The following is a 22,375-nucleotide window of genomic DNA, read 5'->3' as shown; positions in this document are numbered from 1 at the left end:
ATTTTTCTCTTTGTGTCCTCAGTGTCTGGCACAGTGCTTTGCAAATAGTATAGAATAAATTTTGTTCATATATAGAGGACCTTCTAAAAATTTTAGGGCAGTTTTAAGCTAGAAAAGCTTTTAAATTGCACTAAGACTTTGGGGACAGCCTTATGTTACGGTTTGCAAAGCACTTTACAAAAGTTACTTCCTTTTGTCTTCATAACTACTCAGGGAGGTTGAAGCTATTATTATCTTCATTTTACAGATATAGAAACTGAGGCAAACAGGTTAAGTGATTTGAACTCATATCTTCTGACTCCAGGTCCAACAATCTATCCCCTCTGTCATTTAGCTGTCTTCATTCTATGAAAATATGCCCTTTCCAAACCTAAATTAATGAAAGTAATATATTTATGAGTAAAAGATAAGAATTGTCATAGATTTCTTCTCTGTTGTGTGGGTGTATGTATACATAGTTATAGTTTAAAAGGACAAGAATCTGTGATAAAAGAGTTTAATAAAAATTTTCAGGAACAGTAAACAGATGTTCCTCTTTTTAGCATTAACATGAAAAATGAGAACTTTCATAACCAGTTGTGGTCTAAATGTATTATACAATTTTTTCACTACTGTAAATACCTTAGCTTATATGTAAATGGATCTTTTATATTCTTGTAGAATAAATAGTAAACCACTAGTTGGATTAATGGCACAAAAAAGTAAAAAATAATGAAAAATAATATACTACTATGTGGTTATTAGCTTTATCTTAAAACATGTAAAATTTTATAAATGTGATTTCCTCTGGATGGATGATAATTTTTTTTTGCTTTACACTCTACTCTTTCTCTAATATTTTTCTTTTCAATTCTTGTTGGGTGATACTTAGATTTTAGCAAAATTTAATTTATTCAGAAAGAACTTATTTTTAAGTTAAAATTTATAAAATAATAACAGTCCAATTGCTCAGTCTCCCTCTACCCCATCAAAAAAAGAAAGGAGGGGAATAAAAATGTTTAACAGATAATGAGTGAGGGACAACTAGGGGACACAAGTTCACAGAGTGCCAGACTTAGGGTTGGGAGGACCTGGGTTCAAATGTGGCCTTAGATACTTCCTTGTTATATGACCCTAGGCAAGTCACACATAACCACATTTGCCTCACCCTTTCCCTTCAGTCTTAGAGTTGTTACTGAGACAGAAAGTAAGGGTTTAAAAAGCAAAAACAAAAAAAAAAAACAGTTAATGCATAATCAGGCAAAAAAAAAATGCCTTCATTGGTCATGTTCAAAAAATGCATGTCTTAATTTATACACTGAATTCTTTAACTGTGTGTGGTGGTGTGGTGTATCTTCTTTCATCATGGGTCCTCTATAACAGTCATTACGTTGTAAGATGAGAAATAAAACCCCTATTGATGATGATATTTTTAGTTAGGCTGGATGGTTTTTGAATCCTAGCAGGGTTGTCTTCCTTCTTAACCAGAGGGTCTCAAGGGAGTGTCCCTGAGATGAAAATCAAGTACAGGGAGAGACAGGATCCAGTATTCAGATAAAAGACATCAATGGGGTAAAGTATTGGTGGCTTTCCAGGACTTAGCAAAATGCCTGGCACCCCTAGATGTCCTTTCTAATATAGACCCTGTTAGGGAGTCAGTAATGGCTGCCCATCTCGGGTTTTTTAACCCGACATTAACTGATGTCTCTTAGAACTGACTCCCTGTTTGAACCCTATCACCCTCTAACTCTTTGATATATTCCAAAGACTTCTCTGACTTCATTCAATATAAATTAACAGTGGTTTATTAATGTGACAAGTGAGGGAAAGGTTTAGGAAAGTGGGATTCAGGAGATCCTTAAGCTAATCTATTCAGACTGGTCTTGAGTCCTCAGCTGTGGCCATTAGCTGGGACCAGTCCAAAAACAATTCTTCCTTTTCCCTTAAACTATATTTAACTTAAACTAAATTCTTAATTATAAGTTTGAGTTCTGAGTCTTGAGAGGTAACAGAGATAAATGATTCTTCTGGCCAGAACACAAGACTGCCCTCCTAGGATTAATCCTTCTTGGACCAATCTTAAATGTCCTGTCTGACCACCAAAGTTTCACAAGATGAGCTTTAAGATGATTAATTAACATCAGAGGCACTGCAGTCTATTTGGGACACTCCAGGCTATTCAATAAGATGAGATTTCCTCAAATCAGAGCTCAGGATCCAACTTCCCTTTCAGTCAGTTGAAAACCTTCCCAGCATCCCTCTACCCATTCTGCCTCTCCATCTGTCAATCATCCCTTTGCCTGTGTTCCATCTCCCCTCTCCATTTATTCCTATTCCTACAACATTCTTGAAGTCTTTCAAAGTTGTTTCTCTTCATAGTGTTGTTATATAAATTGTTCTGGTTCTCATCATTCTCACTATTCATACTAGTCTCTTTATTTTCTTACAGTCTAATAGTATTCTACTATATATTCATATACCATCATTTGTTCAGTTATTTCCTAATTGATGGCACTTTCTTATTTTCCAGTTCTTTGCCTCCATAAAAAGACCTGCTATAAATACTTTTAGTACATATGATTCCTTTTCCCCTTTCTCTGATCTCTTTAGAGTATATGTAAGGACATACAAACTTTAGTGACTTCCTCTGGGATATTTCCAAATTGCTTTCCAAAATGGTCAGACCAGTTCTCATCTTCAATAGTGCTTTAACTAAAGAACCTATATTCCATAGCTCCTACAACATTTATCATTTTCCATTTTTGCCAACCTTGCTAATCTAAAGAGTTTGAGGTGGAACTCCAGAATTACTTTCATTGTATTTCCAAAATATTAGTGATTTGTAGCATCTTTTAAAATGTGGTTATTGATCATTTGGATTTCTTCCTCTGAAAACTACCTTTGACTATCAATTAAGGAGTATCTTTTATTAACAGTTGAATCAGTCCCCTATATATCTTGAAAATATCTTAATTGCAAGTAATTTGCTGCAGAGATTTTTCATCCTGCTTCCCTTTTAATTTTAGCTGCATCAGTTTTGTTTGTGCAAAAACTTTATAATTTTATGTAATCAAAATTGCCTCTTTTAAGTTTTGTGATACTCTTTATCCTTTAGTCATAAGCCTGTCCCATAATCATAAATCTTAAAGGTATTTTCTTCCTTACACCTCTTAATTTCTTTATGATGTCACTCTTTATATACCATGTACTCATTTGGAGCTTATCTTATTTGTTGTATGATATTGATCTATACCTTGTTTCTACTAGACTGCTTTCCAGTTTTTCCAGCAATTTTTGTTAGTGAGTTCTTGTCTCAATAGTTGAAGTAATTGGGTTAGTTCTGTAAGTTTTGTATACTTAATCCGTTCCTCTGATTAACCCCTTTCTTAATGCCAAATCTTTTTTATTATTACTTCTTTCTAGTATAGTGTGAAATCTGGAGTTGGAACCTCCTTTGTTCCAACCCCATTAATTCCCTTGAGATTCTTAATCTTTTGTTCTTCCAGATGAAGTTTGTTATTTTTTCCAGCTTTATACAGTAATCCTTTGTAGTTGAATTGCTATAACCCTGAATAAGTTAATTTAGAGAATATTTTTATTTTATTGGCTCAGCCTGACTATGAGCTATTGATATTTCTACACTTTATTTAGCTATATGTCTATTTGTGTAAAGAATATTTTAGAGCTGTATTCATGGAGTTCCTGTTTTGGTCTCGGCAGATAGGATCCCAAGTGTTTTATCCATTCCTTAATTATTTTAAAGTAATTTCTTTTTCTGTCCTGTTAGGTTTTGTTAGTAATGCTGAGAGAATGAGAGAAATGTTGAAGTTTGAAAATTGTAATTTATTTAAGTTTGTAAATTTTAAGTTATTTTTCTATACCTATAACTTTGCTGAAGTGTCAAACTTAAAAGGATCCCTATAGGCCCACATTACTTAGAAAAACCACATATTAACACTATATTCTATTAAATATTTGTATATTTTCATAAAATTTTTTTCCTAAAGACATTTTAAGCTTAAGTATTTGATACCTCTCCTTAGGACCTTTTAAGTAACCATCTTATTGGCCACTAGGTACAGTGAATAGAGTACTAGAATTAGGAAAATCTAAATTAATATTTAGTCTCAGACACCTAACTGTGTGACCCCCAGGCAAATCACTTTTGTCTACCTCAGTTTCCTCAGATATAGATATATATCTGTGTGTGTGTGTGTGTGTGTGCGCGTGCGTGCGTGCACAATATAAATAAAGTAATTATTAAGAAACATGGGAATAGCAAGAAGTTTATGGCAAAGATCATATATTAAGATAAGTAGGGATTTATACCATGATTGTAGGGCTGGTTCAATATTAGGAAAACTATAAGCCTAACAAAAATTTTTTTTTGTTTAATTGATTAAGAAAAAATTTCCATGGTTACATGATTCATGTTCTTTCCCTCTCCTCCCCCCCCACCTTTCCTGTAGCCAGTGAGCAACCTAGCACTTTTTTTTCCAACAGGAATTGCTATCAAATTTTTTCTAAAGACTATTTTGCATAGATTGACATAATTTGGAATTTTTTTTTTCATGAAGATCAATTATAACATTGATGTGACCTTGCATTTCTGGCATAATAGGCTGCCTTGTGAGACTTCAGAAATCTTCAGAAATCAGATCTTCAGGGTAAAAAAGACAGTTGAAATGTAAAGGAAGATGTCTTCAGATGCAAAACAAATGTTGCATATATAGGAAGAAACCCAGCAAAAAGCAATTCTTTAGTGTATAGGGTGCTTTTCTGCCTTAGTCTTTATTCACTCCTCTTTTAAAGATCCAGAAGAGGTCTGAGAAGTGGGACTGACTAATTTAGGGCTGACCACCATTGGTCAAGGTAGAGTGCTTTCAGCCAGGGAGAAATGTTGAAAGAGAAAGGTCAGACCTCTCCAGTCTTCTCCTGTCTGGGGAGATAAGCCAGTCATCTTCTTTTTTTTTTTTTGGTTACAATAATTACTTTATTTCCCTCCCTCCCCTTCACCTACCCTTCCCACAGTTGACACACAATTTCATTAGGTATTACTTGTGTCCTTGATCAGAACCTATTTCCATGATGTTTGCACTAGGATGTTCATTTAGAGTCTACACCCCTGTAGACTCCTGGTCCTCCTTTTCTTCTTTCACCATTTCCTTCTATACCAATGTTTCTTTTTAATCAGTCCCTCTAGTTCCCACCCTTATTTTACTTCCCTTTCTACCCCCCTCCCTTCTTATTCCCCCCTTATTTTCTTTGCAGTCTTTTTTAAAACTACTCCCCCCCTCTCGCTCCCTTATACTGCTTCCTTCCCCACCAGTCTGTTTGTTACCCTTCTGCTCCCCTACAGGGTGCGAATCTATTCTCTACCCCAATGGATTGGATTGTTCTTCCTTCTTTGGGTCAATTTCAATGCACGTCAGAGTTGAGTATTTCCTACCTCCAACCTCTTTACCCTTCCAGTATATTGATGTTCTCCCCCTTCCCGCCATGAGCTTCTTTGTGACATATAAACTGTGAGATTTAAAATTGTTGAGGTTAGATATGAGTGGGTGAGTAAATTTTGACCGCAGAAAAAATATGTTTCACTACAGTGTCTTGGTTTTTTAATCAAATATAAGGTGGTCGCCAGGGAAATGTTCCCAATTATGAAATACACCCAAGTTAACTGGGTTTTATAGAGATTTTAATTAATACAAATGTGGAATTAAAGAAAAGAGAGAAAGAGAGAAAAAGGAAATAAGTATGAAGGGCCTTAAGCCAACATGGCCTAGACCTGAGTCTTAAGAGAGAGAGATCAGTCAGTCAGTCTTTTATCACTCACCACAAGGTCTGTCTAAGCAAGGATTCTAGTGACACCAGGCCAGCTCCATCTCAGCTGACTTCACCAGAGAGAGTTCCAGCCAGAGTCCACCTCAAAGAGAGATCCAGCCAGAGACTGTTTCAAAGGGCCTCTCTCAAGAGCTTCCCTTCTCCAGAGCCTCTCTCAAGAGATTCTTCCCAAGCGATCCTCATAAGAGATCCCTTCCAAAAAGCTTGTCATCAGAGCTCCCTTCTCAAGAGAATCTCTTTCTTATATAGGGGGTTTTCTCCTATATTACCTCCCCTAAGTTCTTCCAAATACCAATCACAGTAAACGTTTTCCAAAGGACAACCCATTCTAAAAACACTGCTGGGTCGACTAATCCCTTCAAAAGTCTCCTCTGAATAAGTTTTCACCTCTTTGCTCCTGGCAAGTTTACAAGTTGCCTGACCTTTATAGGTACCTAGCATCCCATTGTATCAATTCTAAAAATAGGCATGGCTCAAAGAACTCCTTGCCTCATTATAAGTATGGGTCTAAGTACTTTCATTGTTTAGCAAGGAGTTTTCTCCCCTAAAGCAGTCTTAAGTACGGGTGGAGTAGAGGTCCTCCCATTTCTGATCCTGGTGAGTTCTCACATCAAAATGGGGAATGTTCCCAGTAGGGAATTGTTCCAATTGAGAATTCCCCGATGGGGAAATTTTTAACATTCACAAGTCTGAGAAATTTCAAGATTTACAAAATTTACCCCCTTTTGTTTCTTTTCCCATTTCTTTTAGTATTAACTTCTTTTTTTAGCTCTAGTTGTGTGTGTGTGTGTGTGTGTGTGTGTGTGTGTGTGTGTCTGTATATACACATATATGTATTTATGCATACATATATCTATATACCTATTTTGTCTTGTTATTTCATCCAATACAGTTTGTCACTGTTCCCTCAAAGTGTAATTCTTCTAGCTGCCCAGGTGATAACAGTCTTTAAGATTTACCCATGACCTCTTTTCTTATAGGGATACATATCATTTTAATTTATTGAGTCTCTTTAAAAAAGTGGCTTTTTTGTTGTTGTTTTGTTTTGTTTTGTTTTTCTTTTTTCCCCTCCTTTTTAATTACCTTTTGATGATTCTCTTGAGTTCTGTGCTTGGACATCAAATTTTCTGTTCAGGTCTGGTCTTTTCTTTACAAATGTTTGGAATTCTTCTATTTTGTTGAATGACCATACTTTCCCCTGTAAGAATATAGTCAGTTTTGCTGGGTAGTTGATTCTTGATTGTTGAGCTAGTTCCCTTGCTTTCCAGAATATCATATTCCATTCCTTTCGGGTCCTTCACTGTAGATGCAGCCAGATCCTGTGTTATCCTCACCGTGGTTCCATGGTATCTGAATGACTTCTTTTTGGCAGTTTATAATATTTTTTCTTTGGTCTGATAGTTCTTAAATTTGGCTATAACATTCCTGGGTGTTGTCAGTTGGGGATTAAGTACAGGGGTGATCTGTGTATTCTTTCAATCTCCACTTTTCCCTCTTGTTCTAGAATATTGGGGCCGTTTTCTTGAATAATTTCCTGTAGTATTATGTCCAGGCTTTTTCTTTTGTCATGGTCTTCTGGTAGACCAATGATTCTTAAATTGTCTCTCCTGGAATGATTTTCTAAATCATCTTTTTTGTGAATGAGATGCTTCATATTTTCCTCAATTTTTTCATTCTTTTGGTTTTGCTTTATAGTGTCTTGCTGCCTTGTGAGGTTACTTAATTCCATTTGTTGTGTTCTGGTTCTTAAAGATTGGATTTCATCCCTGGCTTTTTGGTCATCCTTTTCATTCTGGTCTGATTTTCTTCGGAGGTCATCTTTCATCCTCTTTACCTCATCTCCCATCACCTTTGCCTCATCTTTCATCTCCTTTGCCTCATTTTCAAGCTGGTTGATTTTGGCTTTCAAGACACTATTTTATATTTCCAGATGACTTATCTTAGTTTTTAAGTTCTTTTCCCAATTTGTCTTCAGCCTCTTAATTGTGTTTTGAATTGCATTTTGAGTTCTCGCTGGGATTTCTGATTTATCGTTTGATGATCCCTCTTCCTCTGTTCCGTTTGCTCTTTGTTCTTTGCCTGTATAGAAGCTGTCTATTGTAATTTCTTTTTCTGTTGTTTGCTCATATTTACCCCTTCTTTACTCCCCATATTTGTCTGTGCTCTTGCTCCTCTCAATTTTTTTGGTTTTGGGGTTTTCTGTCAGTTTTTCCTCTTGGAGCTTTGACAGAAGATCTCTCTGTACAGTCTGTGGAGGAGGGGTATTGGAGTTTGAACTTCCCTGTCCTCTGGAGGCTTTTGATTGGATTAAAGTCCAGCAGTCTGTGGGGGAGAGGTGTTGGAGCTTGGGTTTCCCTGACCTCTGAAGACTTTTGATGGGATTAAGTTCAGCTGAGTTGGGCTGGGTGTTCTGAGGCCAAAACCTCCTGGAAGGCTGGAGCAATATGGAGGGTCTCTGCCAATGTGGCCAGGCTGCCTGTTCTGTGCTCCTTCTCCAGCTCCTTCCCCATCACCTGTGTTCGACGCTCTGAGTCTGGCACAGCCCTGCCCGCAAGGTACACCCTCCAGACAAGTGCCTTGGCCCGGCCAGAGGTTCCCGCTGCCACTGGAGGCTTAGTGCTCTAGGTGGAACCTTCCTTCTGCCTTCCCCTTAAACCCGAGTGTTCTTGAATTCCAGCTTTTTTGGGGCATCCCTTTTGAATTGAGTCCAGCAGGAGGGTTCCTTGGCTCTGTCTTGTTATTAGGTTTGATTTTTCAGTCCCCTAGGAGCATTTAGTTTGTGTTATTTTTTTATCATAGCAGGCATATGTTTTTCAAACATTTATTCCAATGTGTATAAATTTTTTTGACCCCAAAGTTTTTACCTTTTACATTTTTGAAACCAATGATTTGGTTTTTTAACTTTAAAAAAATACTCTTAGTTTTATTTAATCAGTGGATTGTTTTTGTTTTCAGTTTTGTTCATCTGTTTTGGTTTTTAGGATTTCTGTTTTGGTTTTTAATTTTTCTAAAAAAAACGTGTTTTTCTCAGCAAGTATTTATTAAAGTAAAATTTAAACATATTATGTTAGTATTATCTCTTTGAGTCCATCTTAAATGTTAATATCAAAGTAATCTTTAAATACCTTTAATCATATCACCTCCCTGTTTAAAAGTCTTCTTTGGCCCCATTCCCTAAAGTCTCAACTAAACTCCTCTTGGCTTTCAAGGATGCCTGAAAAGGACACTTGTAAGCCACAATTGCCTTACTATGCAAATTTATTTCACCAATACTCTGATATTCCTTTGCTGGAATGCTATCCCATATTCGCTTTTGCCTATTTAAATTTTGTTCATCCTTCCTACCCCACTTTCATGATACTTATTCTTACTGCAGTTAATCATGGTCATCCTTTGAAATGTTAATGTACTGTAGCATTTATAATCTGCACTGTTTAACACTTGCTAATTTAAATTGCTTTGTCACTTACATATGTATTGTTTCTCTGGTTAGATTGTAATCTCCTTTAGAGCAAGAACTTTTATTTTTAATCACCTCATAATCTTTCTAATACTGGCAATTACAAAATAATGCTATCCATTGATTTATAATAACTGACTAATTTAACACACTAAGCTTGATCTCCTTGTAAATAAGCTCCTTGTGCTGGAACTTGAAAAGATCTCATCATAAAAAGATATTTTATACTTGTCTATATTATAGTATTATGTACTATAGTAACATGAATGAGAAAGAGGACACAGAGACTTGTGTTTTTTAGTGATTATAGTCCAAGCAGGTGAACTTTTGATTTACTAGATTGTTCATGGAGTCTTCATTTATTAAAGTATATTTTATCAGTGCATTTTGAAAACAAGTAATTTATGGACAGTGTTGCCATTTCCTCTTTAAGAATTAGAACTTTTTTATTTGAATGTGGATCATGATGGATATATCTAACACATTATTTTTGTTCTGAACCACTAATATTTAGTAATATATTTGGATACCCTTTGTAACTACAAAAATTTGTTTTGATGGATTTGCCTTTTTCTACTGAAAAAGAGTGCCTCAGTGTTAGATTTTAAAATCCACTGTCACACTCTTAAATTTCCATTTCTTTTGCTGTCCATTCTTTTAATGCTAAGCAATAATTTTAGCACCTACTTTTGTTTTAGTAAATGTAGCTACATGTGTTATAGGAAAAAAAATTACTATAATTTTCAGTCTCTTCTAGTAGCTGGCTATAAGAATAATTATGAAAAATGAACTCCAAAAATATTTTAATTATTTTCAGGCTCCCACCCCTTTACAATCACTAATAACATCATGTAGTAGTAAGCTATCAGTAAAAATATTGTCTTTCTATAGATTTAAAAATTTGTTGGAAATGGGGGTAGCTGGGTAGCTCAGTGGATTGAGAACCAGGCCTAGAGACGGGAGGTCCTAGGTTCAAATCCGGCCTCAGCCACTTCCTAGCTGTGTGACCCTGGGCAAGTCACTTGACCCCCATTGCCTAGCCCTTACCACTCTTCTGCCTTGGAGCCAATACACAGTATTGACTCCAAGACAGAAGGTAAGGGTTTAAAAAAAAAATTTGTTGGAAAAATCAAGCATGATAATAAAAGCATTTTGGAGTACTTAACTCCATATATACTTCATCATATAATGGAATATAAATTCCAAGACAAAAAATATTGTGCTTAACAAAAGAATATTGTTGTCATTATAATCATATACATCTTGGCCTGGGATTTTTTCTCCAGTTTTACCAGTTTTTTGTTCTGCCGTATATACATATAACTAGTGACATATTTTACAAGATGACTGGTCAAGTTTATGAGTGAAGTGGATCATTTTCCCCCTCTATATGATATTAACTGGATCACATAAGATCAAACCACATGGTTTTGATCATTTGTTACTTGTCACATTGTCCTGTATACTAGCATTAGTTCTCTCATTCTTCCTATTTGGTCCTGGAGGAAAGGACTGTGTCTTATTATGTATCTTATACACACCCATACACACATATACACACTCCTAAAAAAATACTCCGTAGATAGTTAATAGGTTATTAATTCCTATTAGTCCTGAATAGCCCTAAAAGAATTATTTCAAAGGATGTATGCATTGCAACTACCACTTTAGACTTTTAAGCCCCCCCCCCCCACTGTTTTTAATATTTTGTTTAAGAAATAGTTACTGTGTTTTTTAAATTTTACTTTCCAAAGCTATCTGATATACCAGGTCTTCATGAATTATTCAGTTGTACATCTTAAATTTTTGGACTTTCAAGCTAAACTATATTGTGTATAAGATAAATTTGTTTTTAAAGCTTCATTTTAAATTAAATTAAAATGCAGCACTTAGCAATTTTAGTGTGATCTTTGACCTTGCTTTTCCTTGCTGAATTTTCTATTATAATAAAAGTATCTGATTAGTGGTACTAATAACAGTTTCCTTTTAATATCTCCAGCCCATCTCTCTTTTTACCATAACCCGAAGGGCAGATTACACCTAGTCACCAAGCATTTATTAAGAACCTACTTTGTATATGAGGAGGAGTAATGTTCAGTGAGGCTAGAGACAGAGATTGGAGCTAGATTTTATAGAGCTTTAATAGCTAAGTAGAAAAGCTGGTATTTTTTCCTAGTGTCAATAGGGATTCACTGAGGTTGACTGTGTAGGAGAATCATATGATTAGATCAGACTACTGGCTGTCTCCCTATAAAAGGAATATACTCCTACCTTATTTCTACTACCTCTTAAAGCAAGTCCATTCCATTTAACTACTCTTAATTGTTGGGAAATTTTCCCTGACATAAAGCCAAAATGAGCTACTTTGCAACTTCCATCTATTATTCTTGGTTCTCTGAAGAAAACATAACAAGTTTCATCTCTCTTCCATATAAGAAAGCTATTTGAATACTTGAAGACAATCCCAAGTCTTCTCTTCTACAACCTGAGTATGTATAGGTTCTTAAAATGATCTCATGGCATGGACTAAAGGTTTTTATCATCCTGATTGTCCTCCTTTGGACACTAGTTTTTCAGTGTTCTTAAACAGTGATGCCCCAAATGACATAATGTCTTAGGGTCCTTGGTATTCAACTTGAATACCAAGGCCTACAGGCTTCATGACTCCTGGTAAATACTTTTAAAAAATAATAACACAATACAACATAGTATTAATTTGTAGCTTTCTAAGTCATTCTACATCCTCTATCCATTACCCTAGATGAAGTCTGGTAGGACCAAGTTCTTTCTTTTCAATCTATATCTGTTATTTGTCAGGTCCTATTAACTCTGTTATCTCTCTTTTCCATCCCACTGTCACTAACTGCTTAAATTATTACAAAAAGCCTCCTAATTGGGTTTTTCCCTTTTACCTCCACCCTTATCCCAACTAATTCTGTTTATTTTTGTCATATTTTTCCATATGTCCAGATTTGTTCTTGGTGTGCATCCTCAAAACCCTTAACTGGGTTCCTGTTGTCTAATGTCTAAATAATAATGTCTAATGTGTCTGTCTAATGAATAACATTGAGATTGTTGCCAGCCTTTGAGGGCCCACCACTGTCTGATAACACCCGCCCCCCCCCCCCATTACCTTTTAACCTTATATCCTGCTTTTGCCCTTTACATACTGTGTACAGTGCTTAAGCCAAACTCTTCACTATCCCCCATATAGGTATTTCTTTGTTGCTTTTTTATTGCTCCCTGTGCTTGGGATACCAAAAGTATCACCCAATAAGTGTGTTTGCCACTCATTTCCAGATTGAGTACAGATCTTATATTCCCTTTCTTCTGAATACTGGGAATGTGATTTTCAAAATTATATTTAAAGTAACTTGTAAAACAAATCTCTAGTGAAGTCCAGATTACTTTGTTGGGATAAATTTTGTCATAAATAGCCTTTCTGGTATTTGAATTCCCAGTGGTCAGGGGGAAAAGCTTTAAACTCAATCCTTTGTAGTGGATTTATAAATGAAAAAAAGACATAGAGACAGAAAATTATTAGTTCTTGGAAATTACATGGTCTTAGCTTTCATTTTACAGGTGAGGAAGGTGAGATTAGAAGTTACAGTCACATTAGTGTAAGGGGGGAAAAGATGTTAATTATGTAAGAACATTGGACTGGATTATATTTAAAATAGGGTCGCCAGGAATTTAATTCATCCCAAAGATATTTATTTGCAATTTATTTACAAAATATAGAAAGAATGAAGTAGGAAATCAGAGAGAGGATAGGGTAAGATATCTAGCCTAAGCACTAAGTAATTTACTCTGGGCCCCTGGCTCAACCTGGGCAGGGAGAATTAGTTTCAGCTGGCCTCAGCAAAGTGAAGGACCTGGGCAATTCTCTCTCAAGAGGATAGGTCTCTCCTGAGGCTAGTCTCTTCAGAAAAATCCAGCAGTTAAGAGTCACCAAATGTCAGCTGTTATTATGGGGTGTTAAGGGGAAGAAACAAGAGGTAAACATCTAAATATTTTGAGTTTATTAATTGGGAAATGGGATAGGAATGAGGGTAGCAAGGAGAAGGGAAATTTCTAAATCTTATCCCCAAAACTAATAACTATCCAATTGGCTAACTTCCTAAGCTAAATAAGTTCAGTCCACATTAATAGTATCTCACAAAGTTGAGTCCAAGATAGGCCAAAGTCCAAAAGGGAAGATAATAGCTCCCAGCCAAGTAGATGAATCTTCCTTGTATTCTCCAGTCCAGCTGACCTGCACTCTGGCTGAAATAGTCCCTCTCTACAGCTGATGTCTTCCAAGGACCAGTGGTTTCTTTTATAGTTGAAATTGTAGCTATCAGCCACACTTACTTCTGCTCCAAAAGGGAAAACTGTTGTCAGTTGGGACAAACCTCCCCCAACCTCCTTGCTTGGAATCTTAACCCAGGGTCCCATGTGATTCTGTCACATGTCTCTGTCAATCAAAATGCAGTCTTTTCCTTTCCTTAATATATAGTCCAAAGGAAGAAATAAGGACAGTCTCTCCAGGAACAGGGTCTCAGGTCCAGTCAACAGATTTTTCTTCAGCCTCTACTCCCAAGTAGAGTGACTCAGGAAGTTGTAACTCCCTTTTAAAGACACTTTCTTTTGCATCACTTCCTCTGCCTTCCCCAATTTTACATCTACCAGTCACAGTTGAAGCTTTTCTTTAAGATTGTCAAGGGGCAGTTAGTTTAATTCTGATTCATCACCCACTGTTGCACACATGTGTCACAGACCTTCCCCACTAAGTGTGAATGGGGTGTTTATACCTTTGGTGATTAAGTCTAAAAATGCACAGATCTCCTCACAACTTTAAGTAGACTGTTTACACTTTTAGTGGTTAAACCAAAAAATGGGCAGGGGAGTTTATTTAATTTTCACAATCAGGGGAGAGTGAATTAATTTCAATTTCACAATCAGGAGAGAGTTAAATTTAATCTTAACATTAGGAAATAATCAGAAATTCCGTAGTCTTTTGTACTTCCCACTAGATCACACAGTTGTCAAAACTAGTAGAGGAACACAGGCAGTTTTTTTTGTTTGTTTTTTTTTAAACCTTACTTTCCATCTTAGAATCAATACTGGGTATTGGTTCGAAGGGACAAATGGGGGTCAAGTGACTTGCCCAGGATCACACAGCTAGGAAGTGTCTGAGGCCAGGTTTGAACCCAAGACCTCCTGTCTCTGAGCCTGGCTCTCAATCCACTGAGCTACCCAGTTGCCCCCAAATACAGGCAGTTTTGTGTATATATAATTACCATAATCTTGATTGAAGCACCTAAGCTCCTATTTGTTCCAACAGTTGAGATATCTAAGAGGGATGAGGCTGGAGAGAAGATGAAAGTTAATGGACAGTAAGTGGAGATAAATTTACTTAAACTTGGGCAAGCCATTTACCTTTTCTTCCTCTTCTCTCTACCCCCTTCCCATATCTATAAAATGAGGGGAGTGGGAACTCTTAAAATCTCTATAGTTCTAAATATGATCTTAACTTTTCTGTACAGTATTTTTAATAGAGAATTTACTTTGTCACCAAAGTGACAGAGCAACCTTCTCCAGGACTTGTAAAAAGCTTTTTTATTTAGAACTTTTCATTTGTAATTTATTTCCTTATTGATGGTGTTGGCCCTTTGTGATATTTATAAAGTAGGGAAAGTGTCATTAGTGCCCCAGTTTCTCCATTTCTCTACTCTGTTCTCAGACAATATCTCTTTTATTTTCCCCCTCTTTCAGACCTTTGTTTTCTTCTCTTTCTCTCTCTGTGAACCAACTTCTCAAATCCTTCACCCATACAGATAACAGCCACATCCTTCACTACAGTTTATGGTAGTGTTTCATACCCAGTCACCATCTCAGCAAAGAGGGAAAAGAGATCCCTTGCTATTATAAAGGCAAGTTCAAAACACTGGAATTAATTGTCTTCCCCGAGTAAACTCTATACTTTTTATTTACCATTTTCTAGAAAACCATATTTAATATGCCATGACAAGTTATATCAGGAATGATGATCTGAAATATGGCAATTAACTAAAAGCCTCTGGGTAAAAGTTGAGATGAATAAATAGCAATAGGACGTTAAATTGCGACAGTTTGGAATATTGTAAATTGTTGGACTAGTCAGAGATGATAACATTTTTGAGAAACAATAGCAGCTATGTCTATATCCTCGTGGATATAATAGTAGTAGTAGTAGTCGTAGTAGTCGTCGTAGTTGTTGTAGTTGTCGTAGTCGTCGTCATCTCTCGGTGATCGAGAATGACTATTGTCTTTGTGCAGTTTCATCTATGGTGTACCCTCATGTGGCTTTGGAGTCCAAAGGCTGAGGCGCAGCGTTTGTGGCACATGGGGCCTGGGACTCCAGTTGTTATGGGAGGTGCGGTTGTGGCCTGGTGTCGGCATTCACGCGCAGCGGCAAGACGTCAACGTCACTCATCTTCAAAGGTGGTGGCGGCATGGCTAATGTGGGTTCGCCAGCTGCTTCTGTCAGAGGCAGCGAGTTCTAGTTGCTTTGGTGTAATGCCAACCCACTTCAAGTTGGACTTTAGCTGATCCTTGAATCTTTTCTTTGGCCGGCCTTGTTTCCTGAGTCCAGCTGACAGTTCCCCATACACTGTGGGTCCATGCGGATGACATGTCCAGACCATCATAGCTGGGCTTTGAGGACCATGACTTCGATGCTGGTGGAGTTGGCTCTGTCGAGGACTTCCTGATTGGTGATTCGGTCCTGCCATCGGATCCTCATGATTGACCGGAGGGAGCGTTGGTGGAATTGCTCCAGCTGTTTCATGTGCTTCCGGTACAGTGTCCATGTTTCACAACTGTACAGGAACGAGCTGAGGACCACTGCATTATACACTTTGAGCTTCATCGCAGTGCTTACACCTTTATGTTGGAGGACTTTGAAGCGCAGCCGCCCAAGTGCTTGGCTGGCCTTTTGGATCCTGGCATTAATCTCGTGGTCTAGGGACCCGTCGTTGGCGATGGTGCTGCCCAGGTACTTGAAAGCTTTGACGTTAGAAAGTTGCGTGCCGTCGATTGTAATGCAAGGCTGGTTAGTTGGCCTCCCTGGTGTGGGTTGGACCAGCACCTCTGTTTTGCTGAGGCTGATAGTCAGGCCAAACAGTTTTGTTGCGGTGGAGAACCTGTCCACCATGGTTTGGAGATTATTTTCTTGGTGGGCCATGAGAGCACAATCATCTGCAAAGAGAGCTTCCAGGATGAGTCTCTCTGTTGTCTTTGTTTTTGCAGTCAGGCGGCGAAGGTCAAATAGTGAGCAATCCAGTCAGTATTTGATGTAGATGCCCAGGTCTAGATCCATCACAGCATGTTGTAATACTTGGGTGAAAAATAGGTTGAATAGTACCGGAGCGAGGACACAGCCTTGTTTCACGCCATTGGAGATGTTGAAGGATTGGAAGTCTCTCCTCCAGATAGGACTTCCCCTGTCATGTCGACATGAAAGAGCTGGATCAGTTTGACGAATTTTGATGGGCAACCGAGCTTGCTGAGGATCACCCACAATGCATCCCTGTTCACTGTGTCGAACGCCTTTGTCAGGTCTATGAAGACAATGTAGAGACTCAGGTTCTGCTCAAGGCATTTGCCTCACCGTGAAGACCATGTTGATGGTGCTGCGATCTGGTCGGAAGCCACATTGTGATTCAGGCAGGTTCTGCTCTGAAACAGATGACAGGAGTCTGTTGAGTATAATGTTGAAGTCTCCCAGTAGTATCAGCTTGTCATTTGTGGGCACTGAGTGCAGGACGGCACTCAGGTCAGAGTAGAACTGCTCGATGGTCTCCTCTGTGCTGGTCAGTGTTGGGGCATATGCGCTGATGATTGTGGCATATCGGTCTTTGCTGAGAGGCAAACGGATCTTCATGAGCCTCTCGCTGATGCCCACAGGCAAGTCTGGCAGCTGTTTGAGCAAGTTGGTCTTGATGGCCAGGCCAACACTGTGGATTCTGTCTTCATTTGAGGCTCTACCTTTCCAGAAGAAGGTGTAGGCGTGTTTCGCTTAAGGCTGCGATGTCGATGTTATATCGCGCCAGTTCTTTACCGATTAGAGCTGTTCTTCTCTCAGATCTTGGGGTGTTCTCTCTATCAAGTAATGTCCTGATGTTCCATGCTCCTAGTAGGAGTTTCTTTGTATTTTTTCTTTGATTACGACTGCTTAAAGGGGATGACCCACCAGCCGCGGTGTGCTGACCGGGTGTTTGTAGGGCAGGCAATGTTTGGGACACCTTTTCTAGTCCCCTCCCTTGATTAGGGTGAGCAGTGCTGTCCTAGAGAGGGCCGCTCAGTCACCCAGGATGCTGCCGAACGTCCCTGCTGCCTACAGGGCCGAGTGACCACTGGTCTGTGGGCCGCCTACGTGCAGGATCATGACTACACCTGCCAGTGGTCACCTCCACCTGTTGCGTCGTCACTCCCCCATCGCCGCAGGTCTTGAAGAGGGTGGACAGGGTTAGGATAGATGAGTGTGCACAAAGATACTTGTGCGTGAAAGAGATTTAAGTGGAAAAGCCAATGCACAGAGACAGTCCCATTCTCTCGGCGTTGGAAGCCTGGGTCTAGTGGCATGAAAAATTGTTACGTCTGGAGACTTCCTCAGCTGCATTGGATGGCCGTGTTGTCCTTTGTGCTCCAACACACCCTAAGCACTCCAAAGTGCTTTGCTATCCTCATGGATATATTGAGTAGAAAATCCTTCTGGCCACAAGTGTGTCCTTTTGGTAACATTTATATATAGGAATATGCAGTTTAAGCCCATAACGGTGAAGGATTTAATTAAACAGATATTTGCTAAATACCTGCTGTGTAAGGTACCCACTTATAAAAAATGATTAAGTATCTGCCCAGTGGAAACTTAATATCTAATGCGAGAAGATAAACATGATAAAACAAAGATAACTGACCTTTATTTATGCTTTGGATATTTTGCATTGTGTTATCTTAAATTTGAGCATCACAACAATCCTGTAGGACTAAAATATTATTATTTATTGATATGGCGTTTACTCTATGTCAGCATTGTGCTAAACAATTTATAAATATTAACAATTCATTTGATCTTCACAACAACCCTTCAGAATAGGTACTGTTATTATCCTCATTTTATAGTCGAGAGAACAAGCAGACAGAGGTTAGCAGTGACTGATTGTGTTGATGAAGTGTGTGACCTACCTCTAGAGAGAGGAATGGTAGATATATGGTGCAGAATGAAGTATATATTTTTGGACGCAGCTCACATGTGCATTTCTCTTGCTTCACTATGCTTACTGACAAAAGGTTTTGTTTTTCCCAGGGGAAAGGGTAGTTGACAGAAGCTGTGATAACATTGCCCTTCCCCTATCCTCACTCCTATCCTCCCCCTAGAAAAAGAGAGAAATGGACAGAAGAGAAACAAAGAAAATTCAGAAGGAAATACAGACAAATAGCAGGATAGCTTTGAAAATCACACCTTTTATTATGTAGGGGTTTTTTTTAAGTATATAGTTTTCTAATGGGTATTCATGGTTTCCTAATACAGTTGTCTTTTTTTAACTTTAATATGAAAATGTTCTTTTTTGTTAGTTTTTACTAAATTTAGAACACAAGAAAAGAAAAAATAATACCTTGATTACTTCATGGTTATTGTGGGAAACAAGTATGTATAGGTTCACAGGTCTTTTAAGAATCTTAAAATGCTTTATACATGTCAGGTAGAATACACACAGAATATAATCAGTATGTAAGCAAAATTTAATAATCTTAAAGACAGATTGCATAGAGACAACCTCAGTAAGAATCATAGATTTCCCAGAAGAATACAAGAAGATTAAAAAAAAATACAAGATTAGCAGCATAATGTAAGAAATAAAATAAGGGAATGCTTCACAACTTTTGAACACAGAAAATGAAATGCTAGTTGAAAGAATTCATCGATTGCTCTAGAAAACAAAAACTTAGATACCTAGTGGTTAAATTTAACAGTTCAATTCAGAAATACCAGGTTCTGCCAGCAATAAGGAGAAAGACCTTCAAATATAAGATGAAAGAAATTTGAACAAAACAAGAAAATTCTCTACATACCAGAAAATGTCCCAAAGAGCAATGAAGCTTACAATTGAGCTCAGGATGAACTATCTTGTAAATCTGTGCTTAAAGGGGGGGGGGGAGGGGATGGCTCTTCAATAAAGAGGTGTTTGAAGCTTTCTTAGAAGGAAAGCCAGAACTGAAGAGATTATTTGTTTCTCAAAACACTCACCACAGCAATGCAGATTTTGTTGTTGTTGTTGTTGTTGTTCTGTCATTTTCAATCATGTCCAACTCTTCATCACCCCATTTTGGGTTTTCTTGGCAAAGATTGGCTTGTCATTTCCTTCTCCAGCTCATTTTACAGATGAGGAAACTGAGGCAAATGTGGTTAAGTGATTTGCCCAGGGTCAACATAGTAAGTATCTGAGGCCAGATTTTAGCTCAGGAAAACTCATCTTCTGACTCCAGCACTGTCCACTGTATCACCTAGCTGAACAGGTAAATAAATGAAGCCCCCAAGGATAATAACTGTAGAGAGACACGTAAGAAACTTCTTTATAAATGTATACAGAGACAGGTGTGAAGGCAGAAGTAAACTGGAGGTAACATTGAAGGTGCTGATGTGTGACATTATGGACAGAATCTCACAGCATCCTGTCTTTGGGTAAATCAAGTTTTGTTGTTGATAAGGGGAGGCAGTGACTTTGACAAAATAGGAAAACATGAAAGGGATGGAAAGGAAAAGGGGCATAGAGAAAGAAGTATTTAAGATGCCCCAGTCAAATCAAGGACATGCAAAAAGAGGAAAATTTGCCCTGTGGTTTCAGGATGAGAAGAGCCAAACAGAAGAGGAAGAGTGAGAAAGTATAAAGGGGAAGGTGGAGGAAGGAGGCTTTGCTTTGATGGTAGGAGATAATAATGCTTCTATGGGTGAAGAAAGATAGGAACCTTGTGCTCTATGGTGGTATATGTAGGATTTGGTTCTTGAAAAGAGCATTTTATCTGAGGAGTGAAGTGGGGATTGGAACACCTGAGGAGCAGGAAGGCATGGGCCCCTCAGGGAGTTTTGAAGCAATTTGGGAAAAGAGGATAACCAGCTGAAGACGGGGCATAGATCAGTGATGGGTCACATAATCAGGGATATGAAAAGGGGGATCTTAACATTAGAGAGGGGCCTCTCTGGCTCTTGAAGGAATTGGCCTTGTAATAATGCACAAAAGAGGAGGAGAAGCAGGGGGGGAAATGGATGCCTTGGACATTTTAATTAAATGAGGAATACAAAGAATTAAGAGAAACTGGGCAATTGTAGGGGTCATGAAACATTGAACAAAGTTCTAGAGTAGACTGAGAAGATGGATAATTACATAAGGAGTGATGAAGAAATCCTCTCGAATAGAATATGAAAAGAAATGAAATTTAAAATAATGGAGACTAATTGAAGGGGAGAAAAGGAAAGGGAAATCTATTTAACTAAGGGAGGAAATGGAGGAAGAATTCTATAACAAATAGGAGGGGAAGGTTTGGGGGTAAGGGGAATGGAGCTGGTGGGAATAGAGCTACCTTAATATTTATGCCTTCCTATATATCAAGAAACTTGAACAAGAGTATCCCAAGGTTAAAAAATCTCTTCCTCCTTAAGTCTCATTTTGCTTTGTTTGGATTACTTCTTTGCATTTATCATATTCTGATTTGTAGTATACTTATTTGTGTATGTATCTTCTCCTCTAATAGATTGTTAGCCCCTTCATATACAGTTTCATGTTATATTTAATGTAATACAAATGACCTATTGTTGGTGCTTATTAAATATTTGTAGGAAAGGTTAAGATCATCTAGTTGGGTACCTCTCATAATAGCCAAATGACAAAGTAGGCTCTAAGAAATATAGAAGACTATATCTAGAAAGATAGAGATATTTAATTTCCCATATGTTACTTTGATCTTTTTTCAAGTGATTTTTACTGTTTTTATATTCTGTTTTAGCAAATGATTCTAATCTTAGTATTAAATTGGTCATATGAGAACAAATGATTGAAAGACGCTCTTCTTTGTTCTCAGAATTCCATATTTTGTAGTTTTTTTCTGATCATACCTTACAAGCAGTAACTTAATGATGACATGGGTGAAATTAGCTGTCCAAGGATAAACTATAATGACTTATAAATAGGTCAGTAGACTGCTTTTGTCTCAAATGTCCTAAGTCTACTAAAGAAAAACTTAAAATTTTCAATTTTCTTTTAAAATAGTTTTTTCTAACAGCAACTTGATCACATGGATCGATGGGGATATGATTAGAGATGTAGACTCTTAAGTGATCGCCCTAATGGAAATATTAATAATGGGTAAATAGGTCTTGATCAGTGACACATGTAAAACCCAGTGGAACTGCGTGTTGGCTATGGGAAGGAGTGTGGGGTGGAGGGCAAGAACATGAATCATGTAACCATGGAAAAATATTCAAAATTAAATAAATAAAAATTTTCAACTCAATAAAATAAAATAGTTTTTTCTGGTGGTAGGATTCCAACTGAGTGCTGACACCTGATGAAAATATTAAAGTTGGCTATTTTGTTGACAGCATCAATAAAGAAAGCATCGTCGATGTGGAAGGTGTTGTGAGGAAAGTGAATCAGAAAATTGGAAGCTGTTCACAGCAAGATGTTGAGCTTCATGTTCAAAGGGTAATTTTTTAAAAAATAAAGTACACTTGCTAGTTTAAGTCATTTTAATTGTTTTCCACATCAGATGTATGTTTTTTAAGTATATAGTGTTATGATTCCACAGTTTTTCTTCATCATGGGAAAAAAGTAAAATCTAAAAGTTTTTATTATTAATATGAGCAAAATACAATTAAAATTTTTCTTTTCCCAGCCAGTGATCCAGTTCTGTGGGTTAATTACTTGCACCAACAGTTAATAACTAATTCTGACCATTTAGAATATGGAAAAATTAGAAGCTTAGTTCATCTTATTGCTTTTCAAGATCTAATCTTTTTTCTAGTAAATTTAATTGTCCTTTTTTAAATATAAAAATTCAAAGGGATCATAATAA

General features: G+C 37.5%; 1 protein-coding gene across 2 annotated transcripts in view; it reads left to right on the top strand.

The window, feature by feature from the left end:
- The window catches only part of DARS1 (aspartyl-tRNA synthetase 1), an 81,711-nt gene that overhangs the window by 31,914 nt on the left and 27,422 nt on the right, over window positions 1-22,375 (top strand). For both annotated transcript variants that reach the window (XM_007494108.3, XM_016433612.2), the window contains one exon: window positions 21,903-22,005. In XM_007494108.3, coding sequence (XP_007494170.1) covers window positions 21,903-22,005 — 103 coding nt within the window. The remainder of the gene's footprint in view (window positions 1-21,902; window positions 22,006-22,375) is intronic.

This window comes from Monodelphis domestica, chromosome 4 (assembly GCF_027887165.1).
Source record: "Monodelphis domestica isolate mMonDom1 chromosome 4, mMonDom1.pri, whole genome shotgun sequence".
NCBI classification, from domain to species: Eukaryota; Metazoa; Chordata; class Mammalia; order Didelphimorphia; family Didelphidae; genus Monodelphis; species Monodelphis domestica.
Note: the sequence above shows the minus strand (reverse complement) of the source record. Positions and strands in the feature narration are given on the sequence as shown.